General features: G+C 39.4%; 1 protein-coding gene across 1 annotated transcript in view; it reads left to right on the plus strand.

The window, feature by feature from the left end:
• The window catches only part of LOC119719718 (mucin-2-like), a 57,841-nt gene extending 35,646 nt beyond the window's left edge, over positions 1 to 22,195 (plus strand). Inside the window, exons 19-30 of the mRNA XM_038189217.1 lie at positions 1,186 to 1,647; positions 3,667 to 3,714; positions 6,512 to 6,700; positions 12,496 to 12,672; positions 13,370 to 13,558; positions 13,750 to 13,926; positions 14,623 to 14,811; positions 16,701 to 17,021; positions 17,783 to 18,244; positions 20,176 to 20,223; positions 21,768 to 21,900; positions 22,147 to 22,195. Coding sequence (XP_038045145.1) covers positions 1,186 to 1,647; positions 3,667 to 3,714; positions 6,512 to 6,700; positions 12,496 to 12,672; positions 13,370 to 13,558; positions 13,750 to 13,926; positions 14,623 to 14,811; positions 16,701 to 17,021; positions 17,783 to 18,244; positions 20,176 to 20,223; positions 21,768 to 21,900; positions 22,147 to 22,195 — 2,444 coding nt within the window. The remainder of the gene's footprint in view (positions 1 to 1,185; positions 1,648 to 3,666; positions 3,715 to 6,511; positions 6,701 to 12,495; positions 12,673 to 13,369; positions 13,559 to 13,749; positions 13,927 to 14,622; positions 14,812 to 16,700; positions 17,022 to 17,782; positions 18,245 to 20,175; positions 20,224 to 21,767; positions 21,901 to 22,146) is intronic.
• Positions 22,196 to 24,683: the final 2,488 nt, after the last annotated feature.

Genomic DNA, 24,683 nt, shown 5'->3' on the forward strand with positions numbered 1-24,683 from the left:
CTGGGCGAGGTAAAGTGACCATACAAGCTTTAGAGAGGGAAGCCTGAGCATTGGAGAAGGCCGTGCGAGCGTCGTCAGTTCATTGAAGGCGATCAACTGATTGACGCTCAGCCACGACGCTATCTAGGGGTGATATGATGGAGGCACAGTTGGGAAGGACGCGGGCAAGGACTTTGTATGCCCCGATGAAAGAACGCAGGCCTGCGACTTTCTCAGGGATGGAGCATGATGCAAGGGTCGCGATGCAATGAGGACTCGCACGGAGTGTTCCAAGTGACCAAACCCATCCGAGCATGGTGGTTGTCTTTGGGCAGATGACAGTCTTTTTGGCAGTGAGGCGAAGATCGCATTTGTACAGGGTATGCAAGACCCACCTCCAATTATGTAACAGTTCGTTGTGAGTGTTGCCACCAGAATACAGGTCATCTGCGATCTTGGCTACTATGCCCTCCTTCAGCAGGTCACCAAGCACGCGGCACATCAGCTCTTCAAGTGCAGTTTCTGAGCCCGGCATGCCCATTGCTGACCTGGTGTGCCCATTGCTGACCCATTGCTGACCTGCCGTTGGGCCGCAATTGGCTAAAAAATGATTCTGATTTCATTAGTAAGATCTTTACAGATTTATACCTCCAGTCAAGACACTGGATTCATTTTTTATAAACAGATGTTATATAATAATAATAATAATAATTAACATTTATATAGCACTTAATACGCAGTGTTTCAAAGCACTTTACAAAAAGTTATATAAATTCCTGTATTAAACTTACTGCTTATAAAATCACACTCACAAAAAATTAACAGGACCAGTAGTGTGACAAAGGGGAGTATGGGGAAGGGGATTCCCCCTGCCCACTCAAAGCCTGTGACTCCCAGTGACACCGCTGAAAGGGGCAAGAATGAAGCAGAAATTACTAAATTATTGTTTCATTAGTAAGATTTGAGGCTTTACGTTGTGGAGGTACTAATAAATGAAAGGTTTGCGGACACACCATGTGGGAATAACTTCTTAAACTAAGAGAATGGCTCTAAATACCTCTGGTTCTTTTCAGAACCATTCTCTTATTGAGAAATTATTCCCACATGGTGTTTCTGCAAACTTCTCATTCATCATCTTTTCATCATTTCAATGGTATGCATCTTTATGTTTTTTATTTCCTTCATTTTTATTTTGAATCACATCAGTGTCAACTACTTCACCACCATCAACTACTCCAGAGGTATGTGCGGATGATCTTGACAAATTGCCAAATGTGACGATAATACGCGAAGACCCAGAATCAGGCAATGAATTACCTCCGACTGATTGGTGGCGCCCTAGCAACCCACCCAACGATGTTACATCACCACACAATGGATCATGTTTGGGGGCTACCTTCAGCCCACGGGTTGAAATCACGTCGGTCATCATAAAGACAGAACAAGGCCCACCGGGAGACATAACTGTTTCCTTCAAATTTCAACCAGGTGACAGGCAACCATACCTGCCTCTAGTAGATGAAGCTGGCTCTCCTATCTTTATTGGCAAAACAGATCAAAAGATCTATCTACCATCCAGTATGGCGTTGGTGACGGGACTCAAAGTTTGCATCATCACCTCAAACCCAGATGGTTACAAAGTGATATTCAACGGTTGTGAACATGGAGGTATTTTTATAGTCACTTATTTTCTCTTTACTTCTTGAGCATATGATGGAACGACTGTAGAATTGAATGAAATGAGGAAATATGAAAAGAGATGATGAAAACAAGGAGATTTATCTGCAGTATTGGAAAACAAAAGCAATGTGAATGAAGAGTGAAAAGTAGTTTGTGCTGCTTTTTTAAGCCCCGCCGGTGAAAATACTGTTTCTGCCTCGTCTGTGTGCGTGAGTATGTAAACACAAGCAATCATGGACTAGGGACAAAAGAGTTAGGGCACAAACAAAAGGGTCCATGATTGACCGATATTCCATGATTGAAATTCGTGTACAAAACCAGTGAGCGCTCTTGCTAAAAAGTACAAACAAAGTACTGAGTACAAACAAAGGAATGAGGATTAGGGACAATAGGGGTCCACGATTGCCAGTGTTTACAAAGATGGGTGCATGTTTATGGTGGAAATCGAGTACACACAAGTGAAGCATCATCGAGTAATTGAGGACAGGAGTCAAGGACGACCTCGATTAGAAAACGTGTACAAAACCAATGGGAGCTGTAGCAAAAAAGGTAGACTATCAACAAAAGATCGATGATGAGGAACTTTAGAAAATCCTTGATTTACACCATGAACAAACCTATGTGCCAGCATGTGTGCGTGCATCACACTTTTGCTTTCAAAATGATAGCACGAGTTGGACTTGATGGACATGTATGTCATGAACCTTGATAGGTAGCTTGCTATTGCCACCTTCAGCTTAATGTGTTTGGACCCTGGTTCATTAAAGCAATAGAAAAGTTTTTCCCGCCATAACACACAAAAAACTGGTCAAATCAATTTATCATGGGGATCCTCCAGAAACCTGTCACTTTTTGGACCCCTTAGGCCAAGGTCAATGTGTTTATTAAAACATCAGAAATAGTTTTCTCAGCATTTACATGTAACTCAAGAAAAACTGTGCATATCAACTTGGGACTTGGTACGGTAGATGCAAATAGGTGGAATGTTTTGGGGGTTTCCAAATCACTTTTGGACTCATATGCCAAATGTCTAGGCTCTAATTAAAATACAAGAAATAATGTCATCATAATAAGTGACTTGTCAGGCAACATGACAGGTAACTTATACAGACATTTCTTTTTCCATGGATGTGGCACTTTTCAACCTTTAAAGTGTACTGAATGCAAACTTCAACGTGTACATGTGTACATGCACTATTACATGTGCACATAATAACTTGTATTTTGCATTGTGTAAAATGTGTACCGTCAGTTACTCACCAGCCAGCTGTACACTTATATGTACTCCAAATTTGATAACTCATGTTTGACTTGTCAGATCATCATGGTTGAAATTGAAAGAATAGTGATATCATATGTACTCATTGAATACAGGAATAGGAAACTATTCCTTGTGATTGTTTAAGTATACATGCACCTCACATTTTGCCTACATACATTTTGCACTATGTGTACCCACTGGTCTGGTCTCCTTTTATTCATGTTCCTGGTACAGGATCTATTCACATTCACTCACTCTTTTAAATCACATACAATGACTTCCAAGTGGAAAAGCAAACAAATAATTTGTATTCCGGGGTCATAGGCGTTAATACAGTGTAACCTAAAGATATGATAATGATGTAAATGAACGTTCCATGTGACCCAGGTAAGTTGATGTTAAAAGAGTGGTGTCATGTCATGGGAACAGTCACAGTTGTGGGGCATTTTAGCTTATTTAACACAACTTTTCTTGTTATTCGTTGAAAAATGAATCAAACTGCTGCAAACTACTTACTTGACTGGATTGACCTGAAACATACAAATCAAAGAATGGTGAATGGCCTAATCAGCAGGACCTTTGTCAATGGCTGATCGTTAGAGGAACTTTGTCAAACTTTCTACTAGGATCAAAACATTAGGCCATGAAATGTTGTTGATTTTTGTAGTAGTTGTTTAGTTCTCTTTATAAAAAGAGTAGGATCAAAAATATATTGATACTTGATTGTGCTTTCTTAAACAACACAGTGACTACAACCAGTGCACCCTCAACAACAGAGGCACCCTCAACAACAGGTGAGCTAACGGTTTTGTTGCTAATCCTCAAAAAAGCAAAAAAAATGTCTACAAGTGCTCCAACAGAACTTGCTAAACAATATTTGATGCATGGGAAAATGTTGATAATCAAACAGTATACAAATATTGAGTGGATCAGCGTGGAATGGGAGGAATATTATCGCAAAGTAAAATCTGGACTTTTCCATTTCACGAGGCGAACCGAGTGAACTGGAAAAGTCCAGATTTTACCGAGCAATAATATTCCTCCCATTTCACAATTTAAAGCCACTCAATATTTGTTTTATATAACTGACATATAAATCCTTGTCATTTGATAAGTTTGAACTTTTATTTCAATACCAAATTGGTGACAAATGTATTTCTCTCTTCCAAACCACCCCTTCACGAAAATGTTTGAACCCAAGGCAGTAGTGCTGGCTCTTTGGAACAATACACACTACGCGCAATGCTGAATGTGCACACCAGCATGCATTTGCACACAAATACTGCATCATGATCCCAACTGTTGAATAGTATTTCCCATTCCCCATGGGCGGATAGTACTTTTTGAGCCACAGTGTGAATGGAAAAAATGACGAATGTCCCGTTATGCGAGTTCCACCAATCAAATGACAAGGATCTGTATGTTGGTTATATAATTATAATTCACGACTGTCCAGAACTAGATGTGACTGTATGAGGGATTTAATACTAATTTTTTTATACCTCTGTCTTAAATACTGTATTTTTATTGGCCTAGAACGATCACACGTTCAGTTTGTGTAAAAAGTCATGGCACACTCATAGAGGAAGTACAGTGTTAAAAGCTTGTATTGTTAGTACCCACGCTATTTTCACCATGTTTTCTCACATGAGTGCGAGCAGCGAAGTAGCAGATGATCAGCTGTTTTTAGCACGCGACATGCATGTGAGTCGACGTTCGATTGTCATGATTGTTGTGTATACTCCTTTTTTTTTCATATCACACTCCAAAGAATCCAAGACAGAGGTATAACAAAAAAATAATTGTCTACTGTGATGTGGCATAATGACCTTTTGAACACCCGAGGGGCGTATCCCCGGGTGTTCAAAACGTCATATCCCACATCACAGCAGTCAACAATGGACCGATCCAGTAAGCACTGCCCCAAAGTATTCTGACCAATCACAGTCGTGATTTATGTCCGACATGCGTGCACAAAAGTCCGACATGCGAGCACGCGCGTATGACGCGCGCAGCCGGAAAATGCAGTGTGGCATTGGAGAGGAGCACGTGTTAATTTGCCCACGTGCGCAGTGGGAGGGGCTTACTGGATCGGTCCATTGCCAAATGACTGTGAGATAGAAAGAATTCAACAAAAGGGGGACAACAGAGTGTCAAATTGGGCATCATCTATAACAACTTGTATCAAACTATGGAAGAGAAAGTTAATCAATGTTATTACCAACAGTAGCGGTGTGTTACCAGATTATATGCAACGTGATCTAGATTGTGTTCACTTGAATTTTCTGCATTGAAAATAGAAACCAGCATGTAACATTATTATGACTTTAATACTCTAAACAGAAGTCTCAACAACCGAGGCTAGAACCACTGTGGTGAGTACAACCGTTACTTCTACTGTACCATCAACTACTGAGGCACCATCAACTACTGAGGAGGTGACAACCACTGTTGTTTACACAACTACTCCAGAGTCAACTACTGTTGAAGAGACGACTACAGTACAGAGCACCACTGAAGAAAGCACAACTGGTAATTCAAAACAAATAATTCTCTTATACCAAGTGTTTCCATGAAGGTTCAAGATTTAATTGATATTATGACCCTTATATGGAATGCATGAGGAGATTTTTTTTTTAAAATTACCAGGAAAGAGCAAAGAGCAAAAGATTATTTTGTTTTCACCTAACTCAAATTGAAACTTTGTGGATCTTATAGGTCCTCCAAGTACAACGGAGAAGTCAACTACTCGCGTGACAACTACTAAGGCTCCCTCAACAACTGCCCCACCTTCAACAACTGCCCCACCTTCAACGACCAAGGAGGTAACAACAGTTGTGACCACTACCCCTGAATCTACCACAAAGGAAGTCACCACAGTGCAGTCTACAACAGGTTAGATATAAACTCATGTGGCATTTGGATCTGATGTTGGAATGGTTAGACAGACTGTTTTTGTTCTTTCCATGTTAGTGTCTGGTTTGTGAGTTTGAATTCCGCTTGAAGCTTGGAACCTGACATGCCCTCTTTGGCAAGCAGCTGACAATCTTGGTTTTCCAACTATTGAGCGTGTCAACACATAGCTATTTGGCTTTGAGCATTTTTCTAACGGGTAGGGAATTTAACTTTTTAGCACTTGTATGAAATTGTATTACATTGTATTTACTCCATAAATCATTAAAACTTTTGAGTGCTTGGGCTGTTTGGGGAAGTTTGAGGATTGAATGACTTGACATTTGTATGCACTTTGAGGGCTAAGTGGTTGATTATACTGACCCTTCGGTGTTTATATTTAATATTATGGCACTTTTATATACAATTGCTGAAATTATATTGATCAACCATAAGATAGGGAAATGGAAAAAATAATAACAATAATAAACAGCATTTATAAGGTGCGCTTTATCGGTATGACATTCAAAGGTGCCTCAAGTATTATGAAAACTTGCTGGAATGATCTGTACCACAATTTTGTACAAAACAGAAAATCAAGGAAAGGAAATAGGTCAAGTTCATAGCTTATAATCTTCAAGTTTATTATACCTTTGAAGATTACAACTGACAAACATTTTATCATTTTCCCAATAACAGAGGCCTCCACAACAGAGGCTAGAACCACTGTTGTGAGTACTACCGTTACTTCAACTGTACCATCAACTACTGAGGCACCATCGACTACTGAGGAGGTGACAACCACTGTTGTGTACACAACTACTCCAGAGTCAACTACAGTTGAAGAGACGACTACAGTACTGAGCACCACTGAAGAAAGTACAACTGGTAATTCAAGACCAATAATTCTCTTTTACCAAGTGCTTCCATGAATTTGAAGGTGCAAGATGTCATTTATATTCATAAATACCTAAGACAGTTTTTAAAAACCCCATTCCTCTTGGTCAAGAGTATGTCACGTGGCTGGTCTTCAACGGTTAATAAAGACATGGCTGGCTGGTGTTTAAACACTAGTCACATGAAATTTGGACTCCTATGAAATCTGGTGCTTTACCGTTTTATCGGTTGAAGGTTCACAATTTGGCTCACATAGGCATGCGTAATACTACCGGTGGTTCAGAATTTCGTAGTCCTAAATTTACAATACACCGGCACAGCTGCGTTATGCGCCACATCACTAGTGCATGTGATGCGCACGCCAATCTCCGTAATTTATAAGGAGTTTTTTTACAACACTCGCGAGACTGGACATACCATGATAATGCTTGAAGGGTGTCCCAAAAAACATGAGATAAACTTGCTGAACACTTTTGCCTTTTGGACTGAAAAGTTTTGATTATTTGACCGAAAAGGTATTGATGAATGGGAATAAATATGTACTTGACCGGTATTAAACACTTTGTTTCAAGGGAATGTACAACATTTGCTTCAATTGTCAGAAATAAATGAATTTGGAAGATTAGTATGTCATAGCAAATATTGTTAAACTGACTTGCTTCACATTTTGGGTTTGGAGATGCTGGAAAATCCAAGAAAACCAACCATTTTCTTGTAGTCTGGTTCCCTGATCCCACTTAAGATGAAACAGAACAATTTATATACTTTGGGGAATTGTAAGGTCAGAGAATCAGTCTAGCAGGCTTGAACCCCTTCACAGAGGTGTAATCAATTGCAAAGAAAATGTGGAATAACTAAATATGAAAACTTGGAAGCAGTTTTTGATAAAAAAAGCCAGTTTTCTCCAACGCTGGTCGGCCGACCAGCGTTGGAAAAATACAAGTTTTCCTGAAAATGTCAGCACACCTGGAGCCACAATTTTAAAGGATGCTTTGGACTTTCATTCCCTTACAATCCAATAAAATATTTCGTGATAATTTGATCATGTCATTTTTTGATGTTTGCAAATGTTGTATCTTCCCTAATTATGACCCTAATAAGGAATATATCAGGAATTTTTGTTTCCTTTTAGGCCTTTACAATGGAATAGAAAATAAGTTTCTCATTGAAATGAAGATCAGTAAAGAGCAAAAGAGCTGAATGTTATTTTGTTTTAACCCCACTCAAGTTAAAACTTTGTGGACTTTATCTTTTAGGTCCTCCAAGTACAACAGAGAAGTCAACTACTCGTGTGATAACTACTGAGGCTCCCTCAACAACTGTCCCACCCTCAACAACTGCCCCACCTTCAACAACTGCCCCACCTTCAACAACTGCCCCACCTTCAACGACTGCTCCACCTTCAACGACTGCCCCACCCTCAACAACTGCCCCACCCTCAACAACTGCCCCACCTTCAACAACTGCCCCACCTTCAACAACTGCTCCACCTTCAACAACCAAGGAGGTAACAACAGTTGTGACTACTACCCCTGAATCTACCACAAAGGAAGTCACTACAGTGGAGTCGACAACAGGTTAGAGGTTTTGGGATAGACATTTGATTCTGATAGTCGCATGGTTAAAGGGAATGTTTGAGTTACTTACAGCATTGCTCCTATAATGTTTGGCCTGAGTCTTGAACTGTTTGGATTGCTTGCAATGCTGCTTTAGGTTAGCGGCCCCCAAACTTTGTTTTTCCCCAAATTTTCTACTGCTGGGTACCTCTTGCCATTTCACTATTTCAGTGCATTGGGCCGCAATTGGTATAAAAAATGATTCTGATTTCATTAGTAAGGTTGTTTCAGATTTATACCTCCATTCAAGACACTGGATTCATTTTTTATAAACAGATGTTATATAAATTCCTGTATTAAAATTACTGCTTATAAAATCACACTCACAAAAAACAGGACCAGAAATGTAACAAAGGGGAGTATGGGGAAGGGGATTCCCCCTGCCCACTCAAAGCCTGTGACTCCCAGTGACACCACTGAAAGAGGCAAGAATGAAGCAGAAATTACTAAATTATTGTTTCATAAGTAAGATTAGAGGCTTTACGTTGTGGAGGTACTAATAAATGAAAGGTTTGCGGAAACACCATGTGGGAATAACTTCTTAAACTAAGAGAATGGCTCTAAATACCTCTGGTTCTTTTCAGAACCATTCTCTTATTGAGAAATTATTCCCACATGGTGTTTCTGCAAACCTCTCATTCATCATCTTTTCATCATTTTCAATGGTATGCATCTTTATGTTTTCTGTTTCCTTCATTTTTATTTTGAATCACATCAGTGTCAACTACTTCACCACCATCAACTACTCCAGAGGTATGTGCGGATGATCTTGACAAATTGCCAAATGTGACGATAATACGTGAAGACCCAGAATCAGGCAATGAATTACCTCCGACTGACTGGTGGCGCCCTAGCAACCCACCCAACGATGTTACATCACCACACAATGGATCATGTTTGGGGGCTACCTTCAGCCCACGGGTTGAAATCACGTCGGTCATCATAAAGACAGAACAAGGCCCACCGGGAGACATAACTGTTTCCTTCAAATTTCAACCAGGTGACAGGCAACCATACCTGCCTCTAGTAGATGAAGCTGGCTCTCCTATCTTTATTGGCAAAACAGATCAAAAGATCTATCTACCATCCAGTATGGCGTTGGTGACGGGACTCAAAGTTTGCATCATCACCTCAAACCCAGATGGTTACAAAGTGATATTCAACGGTTGTGAACATGGAGGTATTTTTATAGTCACTTATTTTCTCTTTACTTCTTGAGCATATGATGGAACGACTGTAGAATTGAATGAAATGAGGAAATATGAAAAGAGATGATGAAAACAAGGAGATTTATCTGCAGTATTGGAAAACAAATGCAATGTGAATGAAGAGTGAAAAGTAGTTTGTGCTGCTTTTTTAAGCCCCGCCGGTGAAAATACTGTTTCTGCCTCGTCTGTGTGCGTGAGTATGTAAACACAGGCAATCATGGACTAGGGACAAAAGAGTTAGGGCACAAACAAAGGGTCCATGATTGACCGATATTCCATGATTGAAATTCGTGTACAAAACCAGTGAGCGCTCTTGCTAAAAAGTACAAACAAAGTACTGAGTACAAACAAAGGAATGAGGATTAGGGACAATAGGGGTCCACGATTGCCAGTGTTTACAAAGATGGGTGCATGTTTATGGTGGAAATCGAGTACACACAAGTGAAGCATCATCGAGTAATTGAGGACAGGAGTCAAGGACGACCTCAATTAGAAAACGTGTACAAAATCAATGGGAGCTGTAGCAAAAAAGGTAGACTATCAACAAAAGATCGATGATGAGGAACTTTAGAAAATCCTTGATTTACACCATAAACAAACCTATGTGCCAGCATGTGTGCGTGCATCACACTTTTGCTTTCAAAATGATAGCACGAGTTGGACTTGATGGACATGTATGTCATGAACCTTGATAGGTAGCTTGCTATTGCCACCTTCAGCTTAATGTGTTTGGACCCTGGTTCATTAAAGCAATAGAAAAGTTTTTCCCGCCATAACACACAAAAAACTGGTCAAATCAATTTATCATGGGGATCCTCCAGAAACCTGTCACTTTTTGGACCCCTTAGGCCAAGGTCAATGTGTTTATTAAAACATCAGAAATAGTTTTCTCAGCATTTACATGTAACTCAAGAAAAACTGTGCATATCAACTTGGGACTTGGTACGGTAGATGCAAATAGGTGGAATGTTTTGGGGGTTTCCAAATCACTTTTGGACTCATATGCCAAATGTCTAGGCTCTAATTAAAATACAAGAAATAATGTCATCATAATAAGTGGCTTGTCAGGCAACATGACAGGTAACTTATACAGACATTTCTTTTTCCATGGATGTGGCACTTTTCAACCTTTAAAGTGTACTGAATGCAAACTTCAACGTGTACATGTGTACATGCACTATTACATGTGCACATAATAACTTGTATTTTGCATTGTGTAAAATGTGTACCGTCAGTTACTCACCAGCCAGCTGTACACTTATATGTACTCCAAATTTGATAACTCATGTTTGACTTGTCAGATCATCATGGTTGAAATTGAAAGAATAGTGATATCATATGTACTCATTGAATACAGGAATAGGAAACTATTCCTTGTGATTGTTTAAGTATACATGCACCTCACATTTTGCCTACATACATTTTGCACTATGTGTACCCACTGGTCTGGTCTCCTTTTATTCATGTTCCTGGTACAGGATCTATTCACATTCACTCACTCTTTTAAATCACATACAATGACTTCCAAGTGGAAAAGCAAACAAATAATTTGTATTCCGGGGTCATAGGCGTTAATACAGTGTAACCTAAAGATATGATAATGATGTAAATGAACGTTCCATGTGACCCAGGTAAGTTGATGTTAAAAGAGTGGTGTCATGTCATGGGAACAGTCACAGTTGTGGGGCATTTTAGCTTATTTAACACAACTTTTCTTGTTATTCGTTGAAAAATGAATCAAACTGCTGCAAACTACTTACTTGACTGGATTGACCTGAAACATACAAATCAAAGAAAGGTGAATGGCCTAATCAGCAGGACCTTTGTCAATGGCTGATCGTTAGAGGAACTTTGTCAAACTTTCTACTAGGATCAAAACATTAGGCCATGAAATGTTGTTGATTTTTGTAGTAGTTGTTTAGTTCTGTTTATAAAAAGAGTAGGATCAAAAATATATTGATACTTGATTGTGCTTTCTTAAACAACACAGTGACTACAACCAGTGCACCCTCAACAACAGAGGCACCCTCAACAACAGGTGAGCTAACGGTTTTGTTGCTAATCCTCAAAAAAGCAAAAAAAATTGTCTACAAGTGCTCCAACAGGACTTGCTAAACAATATTTGATGCATGGGAAAATGTTGATAATCAAACAGTATACAAATATTGAGTGGATCAGCCTGGAATGGGAGGAATATTATCGTAAAGTAAAATCTGGACTTTTCCATTTCACGAGGCGAACCGAGGCGAACCGAACCAGCCGGAAAATGCAGTGTGGCATTGGAGAGGAGCACGTGTTAATTTGCCCACGTGCGCAGTGGGAGGGGCTTACTGGATCGGTCCATTGCCAAATGACTGTGAGATAGAAAGAATTCAACAAAAGGGGGACAACAGAGTGTCAAATTGGGCCATCATCTATAACAACTTGTATCAAACTATGGAAGAGAAAGTTAATCAATGTTATTACCAACAGTAGCGGTGTGCTACCAGATTATATGCAACGTGATCTAGATTGTGTTCACTTGAATTTTCTGCATTGAAAATAGAAACCAGCATGTAACATTATTATGACTTTAATACTCTAAACAGAAGTCTCAACAACCGAGGCTAGAACCACTGTGGTGAGTACAACCGTTACTTCTACTGTACCATCAAGTACTGAGGCACCATCAACTACTGAGGAGGTGACAACCACTGTTGTTTACACAACTACTCCAGAGTCAACTACTATTGAAGAGACAACTACAGTACTGAGCACCACTGAAGAAAGCACAACTGGTAATTCAAAACAAATAATTCTCTTATACCAAGTGCTTCCATGAAGGTTCAAGATTTAATTGATATTATGACCCTTATAAGGAACACATCAGGAGATTTTTAGAAAATAAAGACCAGTAAAGCAAAAAGAGCAAAAGATTTTTTGTTTTCACCCAACTCAAATTGAAACTTTGTGGATCTTATAGGTCCTCCAAGTACAACGGAGAAGTCAACTACTCGCGTGACAACTACTAAGGCTCCCTCAACAACTGCCCCACCTTCAACAACTGCCCCACCTTCAACGACCAAGGAGGTAACAACAGTTGTGACCACTACCCCTGAATCTACCACAAAGGAAGTCACCACAGTGCAGTCTACAACAGGTTAGATACAACCTCATGTGGCATTTGGATCTGATGTTGGAATGGTTAGACAGACTGTTTTTGTTCTTTCCATGTTAGTGTCTGGTTTGTGAGTTTGAATTCCGCTTGAGGCTTGGAGCCTGACATGCCCTCTTTGGCAAGCAGCTGACAATCTTGGTTTTCCACCTATTGAGCGTGTCAACACATAGCTATTTGGCTTTGAGCATTTTTCTAACGGGTAGGGAATTTAACTTTTTAGCACTTGTATGAAATTGTATTACATTGTATTTACTCCATAAATCAATAAAATTTTGAGTGCTAGGGCTGTTTGGCGAAGTTTGAGGATTGAATGACTTGACATTTGTTGGCGCTTTGAGGGCTAAGTGGTTGATTATACTGACCCTTCTGTGTTTATATTTAATATTATAGCACTTTTTTATATACAATTGCTGAAATTATATTGATCAACTATAAGATAAGGAAATGGAAAAAAATAATAACAATAATAAACAGCATTTATAAGGTGCGCTTATCGTTATGACATTCAAAGGTGCCTCAAGTATTATGAAAACTCTCTGGAATGATCTGTACCAAAATCTTGTACATAAAAAAAAATCAAGGAAACGAAATAGGTAAAGTTCATAGCTTATTATCTTCAAGTTTATTATACCTTTGAAGATTACAACTGACAAACATTTTATCATTTTCCCAATAACAGAGGCCTCCACGACAGAGGCTAGAACCACTGTTGTGAGTACTACCGTTACTTCAACTGTACCGTCAACTACTGAGGCACCATCGACTACTGAGGAGGTGACAACCACTGTTGTGTACACAACTACTCCAGAATCAACTACTGTTGAAGAGACGACTACAGTACAGAGCACCACTGAAGAAAGTACAACTGGTAATTCAAAACAAATAATTCTCTTATACCAAGTGCTTCCATGAAGGTTCAAGATTTAATTGATATTATGACCCTTATATGGAATGCATGAGGAGATTTAAAAAAAAAAATTACCAGGAAAGAGCAAAGAGCAAAAGAATATTTTGTTTTCACCTAACTCAAATTGAAACTTTGTGGACTGTATCTTATAGGTCCTCCAAGTACAACGGAGCAGTCAACTACTCGCGTGACAACTACTGAGGCTCCCTCAACAACTGCCCCACCTTCAACAACTGCCCCACCTTCAACGACCAAGGAGGTAACAACAGTTGTGACCACAACCCCTGAATCTACCACAAAGGAAGTCACCACAGTGCAGTCTACAACAGGTTAGATACAACCTCATGTGGCATTTGGATCTGATGTTGGAATGGTTAGACAGACTGTTTTTGTTCTTTCCATGTTAGTGTCTGGTTTGTGAGTTTGAATTCCGCTTGAGGCTTGGAGCCTGACATGCCCTCTTTGGCAAGCAGCTGACAATCTTGGTTTTCCACCTATTGAGCGTGTCAACACATAGCTATTTGGCTTTGAGCATTTTTCTAACGAGTAGGGAATTTAACTTTTTAGCACTTGTATGAAATTGTATTACATTGTATTTACTCCATAAATCATTAAAACTTTTGAGTGCTTGGGCTGTTTAGGGAAGTTTGAGGATTGAATGACTTGACATTTGTATGCGCTTCGAGGGCTAAGTGGTTGATTATACTGACCCTTCTGTGTTGATATTTAATATTATGGCACTTTTATATACAATTGCTGAAATTATATTGATCAACCATAAGATAGGGAAATGGAAAAAATAATAACAATAATAAACAGCATTTATAAGGTGCGCTTTATCGGTATGACATTCAAAGGTGCCTCAAGTATTATGAAAACTTGCTGGAATGATCTGTACCACAATTTTGTACAAAACAGAAAATCAAGGAAAGGAAATAGGTAAAGTTCATAGCTTATAATCTTCAAGTTTATTATACCTTTGAAGATTACAACTGACAAACATTTTATCATTTTCCCAATAACAGAGGCCTCCACAACAGAGGCTAGAACCACTGTTGTGAGTACTACCGTTACTTCAACTGTACCGTCAACTACTGAGGCACCATCGACTACTGAGGAGGTGACAACCACTGTTGTGTACACAACTACTCCAGAGTCAACTACAGTTGAAGAGACGACTACAGTACTGAGCACCACTGAAGAAAGTACAACTGGTAATTCAAGACCAATAATTCTCTTTTACCAAGTGCTTCCATGAATTTGAAGGTGCAAGATGTCATTTATATTCATAAATACCTAAGACAGTTTTTAAAAACCCCATTCCTCTTGGTCGAGAGTATGTCACGTGGCTGGTCTTCAACGGTTATTCATAAATACCTCAGACAGTTTAGCTATTCCTATTGGTCGAGAGCCCGTCACGTGGCCGGTCTTAAACGGATGATAAAGACATGGCTAGCTGGTCTTAAACACTTTTCCAGTGTCACAATAAAATGTGGACTCCTAAAAATCCAGTGCCTCTTACCGTTTCATTGGTTGAACGTTCACAATCCTCACGTAGGCATGCGCAACACTACAAGCGAGTCAGAATTTTATAGTTCTAAATTCAAAACGCAACGCCCCAGGTGCGTTCTGCGTGACATCGCGCAGAACATGTTACGCGCGCGTCAATCTCCATAAAAGGGTTGTTTACATCTTACTCGCCAGCAGAACACTCCATTATTTTGCTAGAGGGATGTTTCAAAAAGCATGAAGTGAACTTGTTGAACAAAATCGGGATTTTTTGAACGAATTATTTGATATTTTTTTACGGATAAGGTATTTATGAATGGGAATAAATATGTGCTCGGTCGGTATTTATCACTCTGTTTAATACCGCTTATAGTCTGGGTGCTGATAATTACCCTCGCCTCCGGCTCGGGTAATTATCAGCACCCAGACTCTAAGCGGTATTAAACGAGTGATAAAAACCTCCGGAGCACACATTTATTCCCTTAATAAAGACATGGCTGGCTGGTGTTAAACACTAGTCACATGAAATTTGGACTCCTATGAAATCTGGTGCTTTACCGTTTTATCGGTTGAAGGTCACAATTTGGCTCACATAGGCATGCGTAATACTACCGGTGGTTCAGAATTTCGTAGTCCTAATTTACAATACACCGGCACAGCTGCGTTATGCGCCACATTGCTAGTGCGTGTGATGCACACACCAATCTCCGTAATTTATAAGGAGTTTTTTTTACAACACTCGCGAGACTGGACATACCATAATAATGCTTGAAGGGTGTCCCAAAAAACATGAGATAAACTTGTTGAACACTTTTGTCTTTTGGACTGAAAAGTTTTGATTATTTGACCGAAAAGGTATTGATGAATGGGAATAAATATGTACTTGACCGGTATTAAACACTTTGTTTAAAGGGAATGTACAACATTTGCTTCAATTGTCAGAAATAAATGAATTTGGAAGATTAGTATGTCATAGCAAATATTGTTAAACTGACTTGCTTCACATTTTGGGTTTGGAGATGCTGGAAAATCCAGGAAAACCAACCATTTTCTTGTAGTCTGGTTCCCTGATCCCACTTAAGATGAAACAGAACAATTTATATACTTTGGGGAATTGTAAGGTCAGAGAATCAGTCTAGCAGGCTTGAACCCCTTCACAGAGGTGTAATCAATTGCAAAGAAAATGTGGAATAATTAAATATGAAAACTTAGAAGCAGTTTTGAAAAAAAAAGCCAGTTTTCTCCAACGCTGGTCGGCCGACCAGCGTTGGAAAAATACAAATTTTCCTGAAAATGTCAGCACACCTGGGCCACAATTTTAAAGGATGCTTTGGACTTTCATTCCCTTACAATCCAATAAAATATTTCGTGATAATTTGATCATATCATTTTTTGATGTTTGCAAATGTTGTATCTTCCCTAATGATGACCCTAATAAGGAATATATCAGGAATTTTTGTTTCCTTTTAGGCCTTTACAATGGAATAGAAAATAAGTTTCTCATTGAAATGAAGATCAGTAAAGAGCAAAAGAGCTGAATGTTATTTTGTTTTAACCCCACTCAAGTTAAAACTTTGTGGACTTTATCTTTTAGGTCCTCCAAGTACAACAGAGAAGTCAACTACTCGTGTGACAACTACTGAGGCTCCCTCAACAACTGTCCCACCCTCAACAACTGCCCCACCTTCAACAACTGCCCCACCTTCAACAACTGCCCCACCTTCAACGACTGCTCCACCTTCAACAACTGCCCCACCCTCAACAACTGCCCCACCCTCAACAACTGCCCCACCTTCAACAACTGCTCCACCTTTAACAACTGCTCCACCTTCAACAACCAAGGAGGTAACAACAGTTGTGACTACTACCCCTGAATCTACCACAAAGGAAGTCACTACAGTGGAGTCGACAACAGGTTAGAGGTTTTGGGATAGACATTTGATTCTGATAGTCGCATGGTTAAAGGGAACGTTTGAGTTACTTACAGCATTGCTCCTATAATGTTTGGCCTGAGTCTTGAACTGTTTAGATTGATTGCAATGCTGCTTTAGGTTAGCGGCCCCCAAACTTTGTTTTTTCCCCAAATTTTCTACTGCTGGGTACCTCTTGCCATTCACTATTTCAGTGCATTGGGCCATAATTGGTATAAAAAATGATTCTGATTTCATTAGTAAGGTTGTTTCAGATTTATACCTCCATTCAAGACACTGGATTCATTTTTTATAAACAGATGTTATATAAATTCCTGTATTAAAATTACTGCTTATAAAATCACACTCACAAAAAATTAACAGGACCAGTAGTGTAACAAAGGGGAGTATGGGGAAGGGGATTCCATCTGCCCACTCAAAGCCTGTGACTCCCAGTGACACCACTGAAAGGGGCAAGAATTAAGCAGAAATTACTAAATTATTGTTTCATAAGTAAGATTTGAGGCTTTACGTTGTGGAGGTACTAATAAATGAAAGGTTTGCGGAAACACCATGTGGGAATAACTTCTTAAACTAAGAGAATGGCTCTAAATACCTCTGGTTCTTTTCAGAACCATTCTCTTATTGAGAAATTATTCCCACATGGTGTTTCTGCAAACCTCTCATTCATCATCTTTTCATCATTTTCAATGGTATGCATCTTTATGTTTTTTATTTCCTTCATTTTTATTTTGAATCACATCAGTGTCAACTACTTCACCACCATCAACTACTCCAGAGGTATGTGCGGATGATCTTGACAAATTGCCAAATGTGACGATAATACGCGAAGACCCAGAATCAGGCAATGAATTACCTCCGACTGACTGGTGGCGCCCTAGCAACCCACCCAACGATGTTACATCACCACACAATGGATCATGTTTGGGGGCTACCTTCAGCCCACGGGTTGAAATCACGTCGGTCATCATAAAGACAGAACAAGGCCCACCGGGAGACATAACTGTTTCCTTCAAATTTCAACCAGGTGACAGGCAACCATACCTGCCTCTAGTAGATGAAGCTGGCTCTCCTATCTTTATTGGCAAAACAGATCAAAAGATCTATCTACCATCCAGTATGGCGTTGGTGACGGGACTCAAAGTTTGCATCATCACCTCAAACCCAGATGGTTACAAAGTGATATTCAACGGTTGTGAACACGGAGGTATTTTTATAGTCACTTATTTTCTCTTTACTTCTTGAGCATAATGATGGAACGACTGTAGAATTGAATGAAATGAGGAAATATGAAAAGAGATGATGAAAACAAGGAGATTTATCTGCAGTATAGGAAAACAAAAGCAATGTGAATGAAGAGTGAAAAGTAGTTTGTGCTGCTTTTTTAAGCCCCGCCGGTGAAAATACTGTTTCTCTGCCTCGTCTGTGTGCGTGAGTATGTAAACACAGGCAATCATGGACTAGGGACAAAAGAGTTAGGGCACAAACAAAGGGTCCATGATTGACCGATATTCCATGATTGAAATTCGTGTACAAAACCAGTGAGCGCTCTTGCTAAAAAGTACAAACAAAAACTGAGTACAAACAAAGGAATGAGGATTAGGGACAATAGAGGTCCACGATTGCCAGTGTTTACAAAGATGGGTGCATGTTTATGGTGGAAATCGAGTACACACAAGTGAAGCATCATCGAGTAATTGAGGACAGGAGTCAAGGACGACCTCGATTAGAAAACGTGTACAAAACCAATGGGAGCTGTAGCAAAAAAGGTAGACTATCAACAAAAGATCGATGATGAGGAACTTTAGAAAATCCTTGATTTACACCATAAACAAACCTATGTGCCAGCATGTGTGCGTGCATCACACTTTTGCTTTCAAAATGATAGCACGAGTTGGACTTGATGGACATGTATGTCATGAACCTTGATAGGTAGCTTGCTATTGCCACCTTCAGCTTAATGTGTTTGGACCCTGGTTCATTAAAGCAATAGAAAAGTTTTTCCCGCCATAACACACAAAAAACTGGTCAAATCAATTTATCATGGGGATCCTCCAGAAACCTGTCACTTTTTGGACCCTTAGGCCAAGGTCAATGTGTTTATTAAAACATCAGAAATAGTTTTCACAGCATTTACATGTAACTCAAGAAAAACTGTGCATATCAACTTGGGACTTGGTACGGTAGATGCAAATAGGTGGAATGTTTTGGGGGTTTCCAAATCACTTTTGGACTCATATGCCAAATGTCTAGGCTCTAATTAAAATACAAGAAATAATGTCATCATAATAAGTTATTTGTCGGGCAACATGACAGGTAACTTATACAGACATTTCTTTTTCCATGGATGTGGCACTTTTCAACCTTTAAAGTGTACTGAATGCACACTTCAACGTGTACATGTGTACATGCACTTTTACATGTGCACATAATAACTTGTATTTTGCTTTGTGTAAAATGTGTACCGTCAGTAACTCACCAGCCAGCTGTACTCTTATATGTACTCCAAATTTGATAACTCATGTTTGACTTGTCAGATCATCATGGTTGAAATTGAAAGAATAGTGATATCATATGTACTCATTGAATACAGGAATAGGAAACTATTCCTTGTGATTGTTTAAGTATACATGCACCTCACATTTTGCCTACATACATTTTGCACTATGTGTACCCACTGGTCTGGTCTCCTTTTATTCATGTTCCTGGTACACGATCTATTCACATTCACTCACTCTTTTAAATCACATACAATGACTTCCAAGTGGAAAAGCAAACAAATAATTTGTATTCCGGGGTCATAGGCGTCAATACAGTGTAAGAAACGATAATGATGTAAATGAATGTTCCATGTGACCCAGGTAAGTTGATGTTAAAAGAGTGGTGTCATGTCATGGGAACAGTCACAGTTGTGGGGCGTTTTAGCTTATTTAACACAACTTTTCTTGTTATTCGTTGAAAAATGAATCAAACTGCTGCAAACTACTTACTTGACTGGATTGACCTGAAACATACAAATCAAAGAAAGGTGAATGGCCTAATCAGCAGGACCTTTGTCAATGGCTGATCGTTAGAGGAACTTTGTTTGTAGGATCAAAAATATATTGATACTTGATTGTGCTTTCTTAAACAACACAGTGACTACAACCAGTGCACCCTCAACAACAGAGGCACCCTCAACAACAGGTGAGCTAACGGTTTTGTTGCTAATCCTCAAAAAAGCAAAAATTGTCTACAAGTGCTCCAACAGAACTTGCTAAACAATATTTGATGCATGGGAAAATGTTGATAATCAAACAGTATACAAATATTGAGTGGATCAGCGTGGAATGGGAGGAATATTATCGCAAAGTAAAATCTGGACTTTTCCATTTCACGAGGCAAACCGAGTGAACTGGAAAAGTCCAGATTTTACCGAGCAATAATATTCCTCCCATTTCACAATTGAAAGCCGCTCAATATTTGTTTTATATAACTGACATATAAATCCTTGTCATTTGATAAGTTTGAACTTTTATTTCAATACAAAATTGGTGAAAAATGTATTTCTCTCTTCCAAACCACCCCTTCACGAAAATGTTTGAACCCAAGGCAGTAGTGCTGGCTCTTTGGAACAATACACACTACGCGCAATGCTGAATGTGCACACCAACATGCATTTGCACACAAATACTGCATCATGATCCCAACTGTTGAATAGTATTTCCCATTCCCCATGGGCGGATAGTACTTTTTGAGCCACAGTGTGAATGGAAAAAATAACGAATGTCCCGTTATGCGAGTTCCACCAATCAAATGACAAGGATCTGTATGTTGGTTATATAATTATAATTCACGACTGTCCAGAACTAGATGTGACTGTATGAGGGATTTAATACTAATTTTTTTTATACCTCTGTCTTAAATACTGTATTTTTATTGGCCTAGAACGATCACACGTTCAGTTTGTGTAAAAAGTCATGGCACACTCATAGAGGAAGTACAGTGTTAAAAGCTTGTATTGTTAGTACCCACGCTATTTTCACCATGTTTTCTCACATGAGTGCGAGCAGCGAAGTAGCAGATGATCAGCTGTTTTAGCACGCGACATGCATGTGAGTCGACGTTCGATTGTCATGATTGTTGTGTATACTCCCTTTTTTTCATATCACACTCCAAAGAATCCAAGACAGAGGTATAACAAAAGAATAATTGTCTACGCTGATGTGGCATAATGACCTTTGAACACCCGAGGGGCGTATCCTCGGGTGTTCAAAACGTCATATCCCACATCACAGCAGTCAACAATGGACCGATCCAGTAAGCACTGCCCCATGGTATTCTGACCAATCACAGTCGTGATTTATGTCCGACATGCGTGCACAAAAGTCCGACATGCGAGCACACGCGTATATGACGCGCGCAGCCGAAAATGCAGTGGCATTGGAGAGGAGCACGTGTTAATTTGCCCACGTGCGCAGTGGGAGGGGCTTACTGGATCGGTCCATTGCCAAATGACTGTGAGATAGAAAGAATTCAACAAAAGGGGGACAACAGAGTGTCAAATTGGGCCATCATCTATAACAACTTGTATCAAACTATGGAAGAGAAAGTTAATCAATGTTATTACCAACAGTAGCGGTGTGCTACCAGATTATATGCAACGTGATCTAGATTGTGTTCACTTGAATTTTTGCATTGAAAATAGAAACCAGCATGTAACATTATTATGACTTTAATACTCTAAACAGAAGTCTCAACAACCGAGACTAGAACCACTGTGGTGAGTACTACCGTTACTTCTACTGTACCATCAACTACTGAGGCACCATCAACTACTGAGGAGGTGACAACCACTGTTGTGTACACAACTACTCCAGAGTCAACTACTGTTGAAGAGACGACTACAGTACAGAGCACCACTGAAGAAAGCACAACTGGTAATTCAAAACAAATAATTCTCTTATACCAAGTGCTTCCATGAAGGTTCAAGATTTAATTGATATTATGACCCTTATAAGGAACACATCAGGAGATTTTAGAAAATAAAGACCAGTAAAGCAAAAAGAGCAAAAGATTATTTTGTTTTCACCCAACTCAAATTGAAACTTTGTGGACTGTATCTTATAGGTCCTCCAAGTACAACGGAGCAGTCAACTACTCGCGTGACAACTACTGAGGCTCCCTCAACAACTGCCCCACCTTCAACAACTGCCCCACCTTCAACAACTGCCCCACCTTCAACGACCAAGGAGGTAACAACAGTTGTGACCACTACCCCTGAATCTACCACAAAGGAAGTCACCACAGTGCAGTCTACAACAGGTTAGATATAAACTCATGTGGCATTTGGATCTGATGTTGGAATGGTTAGACAGACTGTTTTTGTTCTTTCCATGTTAGTGTCTGGTTTGTGAGTTTGAATTCCGCTTGAGGCTTGGAGCCTGACATGCCCTCTTTGGCAAGCAGCTGACAATCTTGGTTCCTCCACCTATTGAGCGGGTCAACACATAGCTATTTGGCTTTGAGCATTTTTCTAACGAGTAGGGAATTTAACTTTTTAGCACTTGTATGAAATTGTATTACCTTGTATTTACTCCAAAAATCAAGAAAACTTTGAGTGCTAGGGCTGTTTGGGGAAATTTGAGGATTGAATGACTTGACATTTGTTGGCACTTTGAGGGCTAAGTGGCTGATTATACTGACCCTTCTGTGTTGATATTTAATATTATGGCACTTTTATATGCAATTGCTGAAATCATATTTATCAACTATAAGATAAGATTCATGAAGGAAATGGAAAAAAATATAACAATAATAAACAGCATTTATAAGGCGCGCTTTATCGGTATGACATTCAAAGGTGCCTCAAGTATTATGAAAACTTGCTGGAATGATCTGTACCACAATTTTGTACAAAACAAAAAATCAAGGAAAAGAAATAGGTAAAGTTCATAGCTTATAATCTTCAAGTTTATTATACCTTTGAAGATTACAACTGACAAACATTTTATCATTTTCCCAATAACAGAGGCCTCCACGACAGAGGCTAGAACCACTGTTGTGAGTACTACCGTTACTTCAACTGTACCATCAACTACTGAGGCACCATCGACTACTGAGGAGGTGACAACCACTGTTGTGTACACAACTACTCCAGAGTCAACTACTGTTGAAGAGACGACTACAGTACAGAGCACCACTGAAGAAAGTACAACTGGTAATTCAAAACAAAAATTCTCTTATACCAAGTGCTTCCATGAAGGTTCAAGATTTAATTGATATTATGACCCTTATATGGAAGCATGAGGAGATTTAAAAAAAAAAATTACCAGGAAAGAGCAAAGAGCAAAAGAATATTTTGTTTTCACCTAACTCAAATTGAAACTTTGTGGACTGTATCTTATAGGTCCTCCAAGTACAACGGAGCAGTCAACTACTCGCGTGACAACTACTGAGGCTCCCTCAACAACTGCCCCACCTTCAACAACTGCCCCACCTTCAACGACCAAGGAGGTAACAACAGTTGTGACCACTACCCCTGAATCTACCACAAGGAAGTCACCACAGTGCAGTCTACAACAGGTTAGATACAACCTCATGTGGCATTTGGATCTGATGTTGGAATGGTTAGACAGACTGTTTTTGTTCTTTCCATGTTAGTGTCTGGTTTGTGAGTTTGAATTCCGCTTGAGGCTTGGAGCCTGACATGCCCTCTTTGGCAAGCAGCTGACAATCTTGGTTTTCCACCTATTGAGCGGGTCACACATAGCTATTTGGCTTTGAGCATTTTTCTAATGAGTAGGGAATTTAACTTTTAGCACTTGTATGAAATTGTATTACATTGTATTTACTCCATAAATCATTAAAACTTTTGAGTGCTTGGGCTGTTTAGGGAAGTTTGAGGATTGAATGACTTGACATTTGTATGCGCTTCGAGGGCTAAGTGGTTGATTAAACTGACCCTTCTGTGTTGATATTTAATATTATGGCACTTTTATATACAATTGCTGAAATTATATTGATCAACCATAAGATAGGGAAATGGAAAAATAATAACAATAATAAACAGCATTTATAAGGCGCGCTTTATCGGTATGACATTCAAAGGTGCCTCAAGTATTATGAAAACTTGCTGGAATGATCTGTACCACAATTTTGTACAAAACAAAAAATCAAGGAAAGGAAATAGGTAAAGTTCATAGCTTATAATCTTCAAGTTTATTATACCTTTGAAGATTACAACTGACAAACATTTTATCATTTTCCCAATAACAGAGGCCTCCACGACAGAGGCTAGAACCACTGTTGTGAGTACTACCGTTACTTCAACTGTACCGTCAACTACTGAGGCACCATCGACTACTGAGGAGGTGACAACCACTGTTGTGTACACAACTACTCCAGAGTCAACTACAGTTGAAGAGCGACTACAGTACTGAGCACCACTGAAGAAAGTACAACTGGTAATTCATGAACAATAATTCTCTTTTACCAAGTGCTTCCATGATTTGAAGGTGCAAGATGTCATTTATATTCATAAATACCTAAGACAGTTTTTAAAACCCCATTCCTCTTGGTCCAGAGTATGTCACGGGCTGGTCTTCAACGGTTAATAAAGACATGGCTGGCTGGTGTTAAACACTAGTCACATGAAATTTGGACTC

This window comes from Patiria miniata, unplaced genomic scaffold (genome assembly GCF_015706575.1).
Source record: "Patiria miniata isolate m_02_andy unplaced genomic scaffold, ASM1570657v1 HiC_scaffold_8, whole genome shotgun sequence".
Classification (NCBI taxonomy): Eukaryota; Metazoa; Echinodermata; class Asteroidea; order Valvatida; family Asterinidae; genus Patiria; species Patiria miniata.